Source organism: Etheostoma spectabile, unplaced genomic scaffold, assembly GCF_008692095.1.
Source record: "Etheostoma spectabile isolate EspeVRDwgs_2016 unplaced genomic scaffold, UIUC_Espe_1.0 scaffold00569416, whole genome shotgun sequence".
Classification (NCBI taxonomy): domain Eukaryota; kingdom Metazoa; phylum Chordata; class Actinopteri; order Perciformes; family Percidae; genus Etheostoma; species Etheostoma spectabile.
The window spans coordinates 13,713-27,189 of NW_022605117.1; the positions used below are offsets into that span (position 1 = coordinate 13,713).

The window sequence follows — 13,477 nt, forward strand, 5'->3', positions numbered from 1 at the left end:
CCTGGTGTCCTTGAAAAAAGAAGTGGACCTGATGCTGGGGGTCATCGAGTTCTCCAAAATTGATCCAGTGGTGTTGGTTCCGAAACAGGATGCCACAAGACGGTTTTGTATTGATTTCCGATACCTGAACTCTGTGTCAAAGTTTGACTGCTATCCAACGCTACATATTGATGACATGATTGAGCACCTGGAGAAAGCAAGATACCTGGCCCAGCACACACACCTAAACCATGCCCTTAGCTGCCAGTAGCTCTGCACCAGACGCTGATTGGCTGATATAGTGGACGGAGCATCAGTGAATTCATCCCTTTGGTTTGACTGCTGTTTTGAAGCTAGCAGTTTGCCTTTAGGCCAACACTATCTTGGTATTTTGAAGACAGAAGTCACCATGTTTGGTCAGCTGGGGAGAACAACACAGCTTAGCCACTATTGGGAATGGTTTCACTGCTGCTTTAGTCAGCTAAATGCTAAAGAGGAAACATTGTTGGTCTTTAACGGGCTGATTCAAGTCATCCAGCAGAGTTTTCTGGACCTATCAGTGGGATTGCTATGGAAAAAGTAAACATGGCAGTACTCTGGTAAGACCAAATGATGTTTAACTGTGTGTCCAGCTTATTTAAATAGCTCACGTCACTGTATTGTGGGATTTAACTTGATTGTTTATTGTGTGTGGCGTTTTCATTTGCCAGATGCAAATGTTTCATCAAACCAAGGTCCTTCCCGAGACTATGTAGCAGAGCTACCATCTCAGAGTGCTTTTTTCTTCTATCCCAGAATGCATCTGTGGTTAAGTTATCAATTATAGGACAAAGGAAAGGAAACAAGGGTAGAACATGACAGAAGAGAGAATGGATAGAGAGGCAGTGAGAAAGGCAGGGTTACAGAGAGAGTGATGAAGATGATGGTGGGATGTGCAGAGTCAGGGAGGAGGGGCATCAGAGTCAAACAGGGACTGAGAAAGAGGAGGGGATGAAGAGAATGAGAGAGAGATAAATCAGTTACATGACTCAGGTTTGTTCAGAAAGCTGCCAGAGCTGCAGCTATCTGCAGACCTCTGCAGATGGAGGTTGAGGACGGAGCCAAGCTCTGCTTTCCCCAGTTCCCAAACACCTCCTGCAGGAAGCCCTCGTCTCCTTGGCCCCAAACAATGCTCATTTACATTGTGTGGTACTCCCTCTCTCTGACCACTGTGACTCTCAACCTGCTCATCATCTCAATCTCCCACTTCAGGCAGGTATTAACTTCTTTGCTTCTCTCTACAGGATTTTAAAATGTGAACAGCTGCTGTATATTTAGAAGAATTGTCTTGAATTAGTTCTGAATAATGTTGCTCCAAATGTCTGACTCTGATGCCAGAAACCGTTGTTCATGTCCTCTCTCTTACTGATATTAATCATTGCTTTCTGTCCACTGTGACCTCAACCAAGTCATTTTAACAATCTACTCTAACTGATGTGGTGTATTGGAAAATATTGAAACTAATATTGATTTTATATTTTTAATTTTGAATACTGGTTAGGGTTGTTCTGTCAGTGTTGTTGGTTTAATGATACTTTTCTCTTTCCCTGCAGGCAGCTCCACACTCCCACCAACATCCTTCTCCTCTCTCTGGCTGTCTCAGACCTTCTAGTGGGCCTCATGCTGATGCCTGTAGAAGTTCTCAAAAAAACATCCTGCTGGTTTCTTGGTGACTTTGTGTGTTTTCTTAATAATTATCTTTCAATCATCATTGTTATATCCTCAATAGGTGACATGGTGCTCATATCAGTTGACCGTTATGTGGCTATTTGTGACCCTCGGCATTACAACACCAGAATCACTGTGAACAGAGTTAAACTCAGTGTTTTTCTGTGTTGGCTCTATTCTTCTTCCTACAGCTCTCCCTTTGTGAAGGATGACCTGACTCAACCAGGGAGGTATAATTCCTGCTACGGAGAATGCTTGTTGGTCATTGACTATTTCACAGGAATAATGGATCTTGTTTTGTCCTTTATTGTTCCAGTTACTCTCATCGTAGCTCTTTATTTGAGAATATTTGCCGTAGCTGTGTCTCAGGCCCGTTCCATGCGCTCTCACATTACAGCTGTCACACTCCAGCTGTCAGTGACTCCAAAGGCAAAGAAATCAGAGCTGAAAGCAGCCAGGACTCTTGGTGTTCTGGTAGTTGTGTTCCTAATGTGTTTCTGCCCATATTACTGTGTCTCTCTTGTAGGTGAAAGCTTGGTCAATGCTTCATTTGCATCATATGTTCTCTTTGTGTTCTTTTGTAACTCTTGTCTAAATCCTGTGATCTATGCCTTCCTTTACCCCTGGTTTAGAAAAGCAGTTAAACTCATAGTTACTCTTCAGATACTGCAGCCTGGCTCCCGTGAGACCAACATGCTGTAGAGAGGCTGTGGAGGGATTGGGATCAGACTCGGTCTAAGGATTAAAGGAATGAATATGTTCAGTGCGTGACTTATGAAATAGAGAAATTGAAGATATACTTTCCTGTCTTTAAGTCTAAATTTTGTACGATCAACAGTTGAAAGGCCTGTTCTTCAACTTTCTCTTGTTGTGTATTGTGTCTCTCTGATGCTGCTGCATTTAAAGAATGAGTCAAAAGCACCAAATACTGTTTCTTGGTAATCACTAGTGACAACCCAACACAACAAAAGCACTATGAAAGCCTTGTATTTATGTCTCTATGTTTCCTCACAGCATCATCTCTGTGATTTATGTCGATTTGGTAACAAACAGAAATCCTAGGCCTGCCCTGCCTCTGTTTCACTGATAAACACAGCCCCACTTCCCCACCAAGTATAGAAAAACATCACCTGTGAACTGTAGTTGTGTTTGACATAAAACTGTCAGTACAAAAAGATCTTGGGCCCTTTACAAAGTTGTTGTAATCATTTCAATTTAGTGGCATTCATATGTGGTCCCAAATTAACATATAATGTCTTTATGACATAATTATGTGAAGCACTATGAAGTCCTGTTGGGAGAAACAAAATAATAGATTATTTAAAAAGACAGGATTATCTACAGTTCATCAGATCATTGAAGTCACATTTCCAGAGAAACATGAAATCATAGGACAGAGAAAGCTAAAGTTTAACAAATCATGTAAAGAGTAATGGATTGCAATTTTTAATCTGTTTTATTAGAAAATAATCAGAATTGTCATTTATTTAACGTTACATAGCCTAGAGATTTGTTGTAAAGTGGCATATGATGGTAAACAGACCTATTCACAATGTAATATTGTCTCCTTTTAGTGTTTTCTTTGTTCAGCTACATTATCTGCAAACTTAAACTGCCCCCGTTATTCCTCTCTGCTGACTCGCCAGAAGATGGAGCTGTTGACTTTTTTATTTTATTTTGCAGGATAGAAATGAAGCAAAGCAGTTGAGATGAGAAGATGAATAGTGGTGTAGTCAAGTAAACCTTTGTCAAGTTCAAGACCAGGACTAGTCAGGACCGAGTCCAAATGAAAGACAGAATGGAATCTTTTTCAAGACCACTTAGTTACCTGCAGAGGTGGGTAGTAACGAGTTACATTTACTCCGTTACATTTACTTGAGTAAGTTTTTGAAAAAATTGTACTTCTAGGAGTAGTTTTAAATCACTATACTTTTACTTTTACTTGAGTAGATTAGTGAAAAATAAACTGGACTCTTACTCCGCTACATTAGGCTCCAATGAGCTTGTTACTCGTTACTACGCTTCATTGTTTTTACCCCCCCGCGTACGTCTCATTTTAATGTTTTATTTTGACAGAGAGAGAGAGTCTTCCGCTGAAGGCTCTACCACGTGACTGTGCTTAACCAATCACACGTCGTTGTGTAGTCACGTGACCGTACTCGTTTCAGCAGCGGGACAGGTTAGCTTTACAGTCGTAGCAAAGCAAAGACATCAGAATCAAACGTTATGCGGCGTCTTCTGTGTCGACCAAAACAAACGGACATGTTAGCGTTCAACAACTCAACATCTAACCAAAGGAAACGTAGTGGTAGTTTCGGCTGTGGAGAGGTGGATGTTTGTCTTTTAGGCTACATACAGAATGTTTTGCACATGCAGTATCCATCCAAATTTGATGTGACAAGTCTCTTAAGTAAGCTATTTTGTAATTAATAAATTAATTTTATTGATTGGATGAACTATAATTTGCCTAAAGATGATTTTTTTTTTATCTTTGTCTGTCTGATTAATGCTTGTGTTAAGAAATAAATCAGACGTTACTCACTACTTGAGTAGCTTTTTCATCAAGCACTTTTTTACTCTTACTCAAGTAATTATTTGGATGACTACTTTCACTTTTACTTGAGTCATATTATTCTGAAGGAACAGTACTTATACTTGAGTACAATTTTTGGCTACTCTACCCACCTCTGAACCCAGGTCAACTGCTTGGAAGGTAGCTATGCTCACCACTATACCACCATCAATAGACAGCGTAGGCAATGTCCTTAAAGGTTGGATTATTTCTTTTTATTAAATGAAGGCTTTGAGATAAATTTCCAAAAGATGATTTTTTTAATTCCTCTTTTTAGTCAACTTTTTAGTCAACTTCACCACTAAAGGCATGCATACCACTGTATGCATGTATACCTGCATGCATTTCAAAATGTAGGCCAAAACAAGAAAGAGAGCTGTATTGACAAAAACATTTTTTTTTACAGCAGTAAGCACCATTTTAAGGACACACAGACCTACAATGTAATTGCACTGCTTTGGCCTATAGCAGCACAACTAAGGGATGGTTCAGGACTCACCCGAGCCAGCCCTAACTATAAGCTTTATCAAAGAGGAATGTCTTAAGCCTACTCTTACATGTGGAGATGGTGTCTGCCTCCAGAACCCAAACTGGAACCTTGTTCCACAGCAGAGGAGCCTGATAGCTGAACCCTCTGGCTCCCGTTCTACTTTTTGGAGACTCTAGGATCCACAAGTAACCCTGCATTCTGGGAGCGTAGTACTCTGGTGGGGTAATAATAATCATCAGAGCAGATTGGCGCAGAGGAAGCGTGCTGGGCCCATAACCCAGAGGTTGATGGATTAAAACCATCCTCTGCTAGTTCCTATGCTTTGTATCATCAGTAAGTCTATTTCCAGTCTGTTGACACTTTAACAAAGTTTCTGTTGCTGCAAGTGTCTGAAGTGAAATGTCTCCACCTGCTGAAGAGTAAACTTAATGGGCATGTCAAATTTACTTAATCCATAAAAATGGAAACTACAGTGCTCATACCTGCTGTAACACCCATAAAACTGGTGGATAATACAATAAATATACTACACTACAGGTACATAAATAAAGTAAAACAGAAACTGTAAAACATTTAAAGTGCTTGTTGTGCTGTGTGATTGGCTGAGATATACAGTGCCTTGCGAAAGTATTCGGCCCCCTTGAACTTTTCAACCTTTTTTTCAGGCTTCAAACATAAAGATATAAAAATTTTATTTTTTGTGAAGAATCACCGACAAGTGATTGTGATATCTTCATGTTTGAAGCCTGAAATATGTCAAAAGGTTGAAAAGTTCAAGGGGGCCGAATACTTTCGCAAGGCACTGTATATTTATCAATAAACAATGAACTGAAGAATACAAATGTTCTGCTAAACAAGCTAGTTTACTAATTTTATATATGCAGGTTTTAAAAATTATCTGCAAAAAATCTTTCAATGAAAATCATGATCTGTAATTACCAATGTGCCATCAAGAATCAAAGAATCAAATCAGCTTCTAGGCTGGATACAACACCTTCTTTAAAAATGAACTGAACTGGAATTTGAGTAATGGTGATATAACAGATGTATTTATATCTTCTCATTGGTCCTATTATTATTATGGGTGAATTTGTTAAGATGTATAAAATGGTAAGTTGAAAGTGTTGTTGTTACGTGAGCGCCGCCATTTTGGAATTCCATAATCTACTACGTTGCTGCCATGGTAAGCTACTCCGTGGCTAACTAGCACTAGCAGCGCAGCCATAGCAACAGCATACAAAGAGTCTGAGGCTAGCAGAAACGGGAACCAAGAGGTTCGGGGGGGTCATACTTTATTGCCCTTGGCTGCAGTAATGAATTGTATATTTTTGACAAAACCAATAAACGTTGATTACAGCACCCCCTAATGGCCTATTTTTACCAAAATTGGTACAGAGCCTCTAAGCAGCATGACCAAAAAATCATCACAGGTTTCGTGTTTAGCGCTTTCCTGCTACTGTGGTACGCATCCTTGGGCTTGGACCCCTAAGCCGAGGATTTGTGGATCTCAGGAGCCAGGCTATGCGGTTCACGCAGCACCAATGTGGAACCCTATTGTTTTTCAAAGGATTTTCCTTTTTCTTTTCCATTATTCTTCTACATAACTTACATTTACGTGAATTACGGGAAATTAACAGGCTGATGATGTACAATGGGTAGCAGACCTGACTTACCAAATAATACACATTTGGACCACTAAGTGGTGCTACAGTGAGGTCAAACGTATTTTTACCTATGACTCCCACATTTGACATTAAAAATTAAAAGTCTTTACATCCAAGTTCACTGAATTAAGCTGAGTCTCCGGAAATAGGCCACGCCCATTTATGCTCAAAGGGCTTTTCGCAATATAAGCGTGAAACCAACTTTTTTGAACTCGTCCTAGGCCGTGCGACAGATCTGTACGAAACCTGGTTTATAGCATCTACAGATGGCCCCAACAAAACGCACTTGGAGCTCAGCGCAGGTGTTTCAGTTAAAACTGTTAAAAGTGTTACGATAACTAAAATTTATTCTGCAATATCGATATGAATTCTGATATTTTTACACATATCTAAAATTACAAAATAGATTCATAACAAATTAAACAATTTTTCTTAGATCAAAAGACTTATATCAATTGACAGTCAAATTGGAGTGGTCAAGTGCCCTGAGCGGTTGGGAGGGTACAGTGCCTTGTTTAAGAGCACCTGGCAGACGCGCTACCGTTGCATTGCTGTGTTGATGTGAATATGCATTAATCAAAAAAAAGTTGATGTGTATATGCAATAATCTAAAAGAAAGTAGATGTGTATTCATTGACCAGGAGACCTCGTGGCGCAACGGTAGCGCGTCTGACTCCAGATCAGAAGGTTGCGTGTTCAAATCACGTCGGGGTCAAATGTTTAGGGGTTTGCAGTCAATCAGTCTGTTGGGGTTTGGTTTGGGAACTGGATGGTTTAAGTCCCCATGTGGATCAAAGTGTCAATTGGAGGCTGTAGAAATGCCACTTCACCTCCTAGGCCCTGCCAGGTGCTCTTAAGCAAGGCATTGTACCCCCCTAACTGCTCAGGGTGCTGAACCTGTCTGTTGAAATAGCTTTTTGTTGTCAGAAAACTTGTTTAATTTGTTATGAATCTATTTTGTAATTTTACATATGTTTAAAAATATCAGAATTCATATTGATATTGCAGTATTCATAATCAATATTGCAATATCACATTTTGTCAATATCGTGCAGCCCTAGTGTGTGTGTGTGTGTGTGTCTGTGTGTGCTGGGAGTGGGGCTGCTAAATGTCAAGGGCTGGGAGGAGATGATGCAGAACAACGTGGTAGTACAGTGTGTGTTTGTTTGTGTGTGTGTGTGTGTGTGTGTGTGTGTGTGTGTGTGTGTGTGTGTGTGTGTGTGTGTGTGTGTGTGTGTGTGTGTGTGTGTGTAAGTGAGAGAGAGAGACAAATATAAAAAGCTTCAAGTAGACTCTAAAAATGTAATCATATTGTTTCTTCCACTTATTAAAATATCTGACTTTATTGCCACTATCTGTTTCTATCTACTTCTCTACCATATTTATAGTGTGGGATTTGTAAAATACCAATCATAGCCTACATCACATCACAAAAAAACACCTCTGTCCCTGTTCATTTAGCAGCCCCACTCCCAACACACAGACACACACACACTAGGGCTGCACGATATTGACAAAATGTGATATTGCAATATTGATTATGAATACTGCAATATTGATATGTTTTCTGATATTTTTAAACATATGTAAAATTACAAAAAAGATTCATAACAATATAGTTTTCTTACAACGAAAGGGTTATTTCTACTGACAGTCTGCCGTTGCGCCACAAGGTCTACTTACTAATGCATATACACATCAACTTTCTTTCACATTAATGCATATACATATCAACTTTCTTTTACATTAATGCATATACACATCAACTTTCTTTTTGATTAATGCATATACACATCAACTTTCTTTTTGATTAATGCATATACACATCACCTTAATTTTAGATTAATGCAAATACACATCAATTTTCTTTTGAGCTGCAGTTCTAGAATGTTAAGATGCAGTTCTAGAACAATAGGTTGAAGTATTAGAATTTGAACATGCATTGTCACCAGACTTTAGTTTGATCTGAGGAACATGAGGTCAGCACAGGCCATGATCATAGAATGCAGGTGTAACAGGCCCCGGGCGTGAGGCCTGTGGACAGATTAAGATGTTGTTCTGAAAAGAACAGGAAAATGATGAGACCGGCAACAAGTAGTGTGTTTCCTTCTCTTGCTTGTGTCTTCTCAACATTTCTTCTCAATGTACTCTCAATTTCACAATTCTTCTCAACAGAACATCTTTAAGTTAGTGTCATCACCACATAACTCAAACTCAGTTTTTCTCTTGTCTGCTGCTTACAGCTTTAATAGCTGTACTAAGCTAAATAACTACAACGTTACTGGTTGCCACTATGATTCCCAACACGCAGGCTGGGCGCTAACAGATTAGCAAAAGGCTGTTAATTATATTAACAAAATGATACAGCTGGCGTGAGATATTACACAGATAACAGTTAACTCAATACATCTTCACAGTCTTTCAAATACACACTCGCTTGAACAGCATTTAACATTACTTGAAATAACATAGGAGCCTCAAAACGGGACAATATACCCACTGTGACACGTTCCAGTAGTGCAGCTAGCTTACTTCGCTTTAGCATTAGCATTCCGACCACGTTACTCTGTTTCTCTAAACAACTCATAATTACACTCTTTATCCAGTATCAAACACGGAAAAGCATTCCTATCAAGTGTTGACCTTATTTTGGCCACAAACGTGTGTTTTTATCAGCAACTAACCTGAAAAGAACAGGAAAATGATGAGACCGGCAACAAGTAGTGTGTTTCCTTCTCTCGCTTCTGCCAGACTGAAGACGAGAGGCTTAAACCACACTATGCCGTCTCACTGGGAGGCGCGGCCCCCTTGTGGTGAACTTTGGTATCAAACTTACAAAATACATTTACACCAAACGCAAGAACTGAGGCTCTTATAAAACAATATACATCATATTCTTCCTATTCAAAACATCCAAAATGAAATACATTATGTGACCACACATTGCTGGGCGTCACACAGGCACATTTTAGTCTGGTAAATTACCGGGATTTTTACACTGGAATGGAACTGCTAATCTTGAGATTGACAGCCGATCTCATACTGGGCAGAACTCAGGGATTCCCACTCTCTAAAACACCACCGCCTAACGTGGGGCTCTAACCCACGACCCTGAGATTAAGAGTCTCATGCTCTACTGACTGAGCTAGCCAGGCACTTTTCAAGTTTTGTGTTGCGGTCCGAAAATTTCACTTAATACTTCTGAACTGTCACAGTTCTAGAATGTTACTTGGCAGTTCTAGAATGTTAGGTTAAGTTCGAGAATGTTAAGCTGCAGTTCTAGAATGTTAGGTCAAAGTTCTAGAATGTTAAGCTTTCATTCTGCAATGTTAGCTTTAAATTCTAGAATGTTAAACTGCAGTTCTAGAATGTTAGGTTGAAGTTCTAGAATGTAAAGATGCAGTTCTAGAAAGTCAAGCTTCCATTCTAGAAATTTGAGCTGCAATTCAAGAACAATAGGTTGAAGTTTTAGAATTTGTATAAGTTGCGTTCCCAAAAGGTTGCTCATAGTCCTAAAAGGTTACATTGTAGTTCTAGAATGGTAAACTGCAGTTCTAGAATGTTAAATTGCAGTTGTAGAACAATAGGTTGTAGTTTTAGAATATTAAAAGTTATGGTCCTAAAATGTTACTTACAGTTCTACAATTTTATGTTGTAGTTCTAGAATGTTAGGTTTAATTTCTAGAATGTTAAGCTGTCGATCTAGAATGTTAGGTCAAAGTTCAAGAATGTTAACTTGCAGTTCTGGAATGTTAAGTTGCAGTTCTGGAACAATAGGTTGAGGTTGTAGAATTTTAAGAGTTGCCAGACTTTAGTTTGATCTGAGGAACAGGAGGTCAGCACAGGCCATGATCGTAGAATGCAGGAACATTTTAGTCTGGTAAATTACAGGGATTTTTATACTGGGATGGAATTGCTTATCTTGCGATTGACAGCCAATCCACCCCAATACAGCCACCTGATACTGGGCAGAACTCAGGGATTCCCACTCTCTAAAACACCACCACCCAACGTGGGGCTCAAACCCACGACCCTGAGATTAAGAGTCTCATGCTCTACCGACTGAGCTAGCCAGGCACTTTTCAAGCTTTGAGTTGCGGTCCAAAAATTTCACTTACAACTTCGGAAATGTTGCAGTTCTAGAATGTTACTTTGCAGTTCTAGAATGTTAGGTTGAAGTTCTAGAATGTTAAGCTGCCATTCTACAATGTTAGGAAGCGTGTCAGTCTCATAATCTGAAGGTCGTGAGTTCAACCCTCACATGAGGCAGGTGTTTTAAAAACATAAAAATCACAACTGATGCTGAAAATACAGTGACTCTCAAGTGGTTGAAAACTGGCACTAGCACATGAATGGAAGTTCAGGGTTCAAGGATTTCTGAGATTGAGACAATGAATCTTTACGTGTGGTAGTGAACCAATGAATCATTACAGTAAACCAAACCGCAGATGTTCCTTCATGAACAATATTGTGTTGTCTCATAGGTACTGGAAGCCACCAGTCTCCACCAATGTATTTCTTAGCATTTTTTTTCAGTCTGTGTTACAAGATTTGCAGTGATTGTTGTGTTGTCCAGCAGAACAGCAACAGGTGTGTTACTTTTCAACTATGATTTATACCATAGCAGTGCAACCTTTTTGCCCAGGTTTGATTTCCAGCCATCACAGTTGCATTTACAGGTTTTGAAGCCATGTACAACATTAACATTACATGTTTTACCCAGATTTCTTCTTTTATTCAGTGACATTTCAATTTCCTTGCGGGGTGTCCGTTTTGGTTCATGATCCATGCTATTACCACAAAAGTGCACAATTTACAATTTAAAGCTGTTGGGAAAGGGGGGTTTCAAAGCTAATAGAGCATTCAACAAGCAGTTCTGATGCACTATACTGGCCAATTCAGGATGAGCACTGTATACTCTGACTGCAGCAACACAAGTTAAAAGTACAGTAATACCTAATTTTTTTGGTGGTTGAGACTGAATGCTAATTGATCTGTTTAATGGGTAGCAGGGGGATTGGGTGGACATGATGATGGGATGCAAACAGAGGTAATCTCTGCAACAACAAGGTGCTGCTGGGATTTAAACCCAGGATTTCCTCTTTACTAGACAGGCACTTTAACCAACTAAGCCACAGCACCTTCATTTGCAGGTGCAATGTTAATTCTTAATTTCTCTTTTACCTTGAATGAGCTAAACATACAGTATACTGCCTGGCAGTATTGGGAGTAACGTGTTAAAAAGTAACGCAAATAAAGTAATGGATTCCTTTTTGCTTTAACACAGTAATATAACTCATTACTAATTACATTTTAGTAATATTATACTTGTTAAAACAACAAGAAACACAAACATTAAACTAGAGCCAGTGAAGCTCAGTCCACCAGGTGGACCAGTCACCATTTGAACCAGACTGGGGTGGACACTTCAGGGCCCAGCACGAATCGTGGAGCAACAGCTACGGCCACAACAGTGCCTTCTGACGTCCACTGTTCCTTCCATCATGGAGTTCTTCCAGATTGTTGAGAAGCTCTAGCAGCTGGATGTGCTGCAATACAAAAATGAGCTTGTGACCAGGTCAAGTTGCCTCCTGGGGGCCTCCCTAGGGAGGTGGTCCAGGCACGTCCAGCTGGGAGGGGTTATATCTCCAACCTGGCCTGGGAACGCCTCAGGATCCCCCAGTTGCTCGGAAAAGGGAAGTTTGGGCTCCCCTGCTGGAGCTGCTTGACAAAGATGGATGAATGGTTGGAACCCCCCCCCTGGTCACTAGCTCATTGTAATCTCGCATGACAGGCAAATCTGTAGGAGGCGCTGTAGCTTAGTGGTTAAAGCACCTGTCTTGTAAACAGGATATCCTGTGTCCAAATCCCAGCAGTACCTCATTATCAATTAATATTTATGTTATCTGCACTACAAAGAGTGTATATATTTGTTATTTATTTTTGTTATTGTGCTTAACAAGCATTATTTAATTTTGCCCAGTTGTGGCCTGTTGAGGGGCAATAAATATGTAAAGGGAAATGGATTGGACCCATTTTTTTAATGCTTTTAAACATTGTTTTGTTGAGGCTGAAAATGGCCCAGGTGTACACCAGGACCCTGCGACATCACTATCGGGTGGGGTTTCAGGTGCATGTGATGCTGACTGAGGTCAGAGGTGAAATAAACATGAACTTTACCAGGCACTTTGGGAGCTGACTGTATGATTTTAACGTCTTCCATGCTGCTGGAATGAAAATTAATGAATTGATTATTTGATATCAGTAGACTACATCGGGATATACAACTGAAGGAAGAATCATCGTGTCGTCATGAAGAGGGAGCCAACTCGTAAAGATCTGCACGCCAATAAACTGTAATTTCTCGAAATATCATCCTTCCCTGTATGCCTTTGCATCTTGGATGTTTTTCTGTTGTTTAGACATGGCTACATTCACATAAAGTATCCAAAGTGCACAATACTCCACTATAATCTGTTCAGTGGTTTACACCGAGTGCCTCCAATATAGCCGTTTATCCGGGTTACTGCCCAGAACGTAACGTCAGTGAAAACCCTCTATGCTACTTGTAGAGGTGCTGTGGCTTAGTTGGTTAAAGTGCCTATCTAGTAAACAGAAGATCCTGGGTTCAAATTCCAGCAGCACCTTGTTGTTGCAGAGATTACCTCTGTTTGCATTTCATCTCCACACTTGTTATTAAATTGGCTTCCAATCAGAAGGTGTTGTGGGCGGGGCATTAAGTATGTCTCAGTGATGAGTGAAATGGAGCAGATGGATAGACACAGACCTGTGGTGTAGCCAAAGGAGCACACGTTTAATTATTTAATTTAATTAGTTATTAGGCAAATAAAACATATTGTGGGTATTTTATTGGCGTTCCTGTGAAAATGTAACATGCCATTTTCATTTGCTACCAAGGCTTAACAGGGATTGGGTAGACATGATGATGGGATGCAAACAGAGGTAATCTCTCCAACAACAAGGTGCTGCTGGGATTTGAACACAAAATCTCCAGTTTAAATAGTCGTTGAACTACAAAGACAAGACAGCAATCAGGCGGTGGAA

General features: G+C 39.9%; 1 protein-coding gene and 1 non-coding gene across 2 annotated transcripts; both read left to right on the forward strand.

Annotated features, from left to right (window-relative positions):
• Positions 1–889: 889 nt before the first annotated feature.
• LOC116684934 (trace amine-associated receptor 13c-like) lies at positions 890–2,396 on the forward strand. The gene is made up of 2 exons (XM_032510306.1): positions 890–1,234; positions 1,576–2,396. Exons 1-2 carry the CDS (start codon positions 1,061–1,063, stop codon positions 2,386–2,388), a joined length of 987 nt encoding a protein of 328 aa, XP_032366197.1. The 5' UTR covers positions 890–1,060; the 3' UTR covers positions 2,389–2,396.
• A 4,659-nt stretch (positions 2,397–7,055) lies between these two features.
• On the forward strand, positions 7,056–7,127 carry trnaw-cca (transfer RNA tryptophan (anticodon CCA)). The gene has a single exon. It is a non-coding gene; the product is annotated as a tRNA-Trp (tRNA).
• Positions 7,128–13,477: the final 6,350 nt, after the last annotated feature.

What these genes read in the sequence shown, in the direction of transcription:
- LOC116684934 (XM_032510306.1), top strand. Translation starts at nt 1,061, where the DNA reads ATGGAGGTTGAGGACGGAGCCAAGCTCTGCTTTCCCCAGTTCCCAAAC. An exon ending in CAATCTCCCACTTCAGGCAG is followed by an intron (nt 1,235 to 1,575) that starts GTATTAACTTCT and finishes CCCTGCAGGCAG; the next exon opens with CTCCACACTCCCACCAACAT.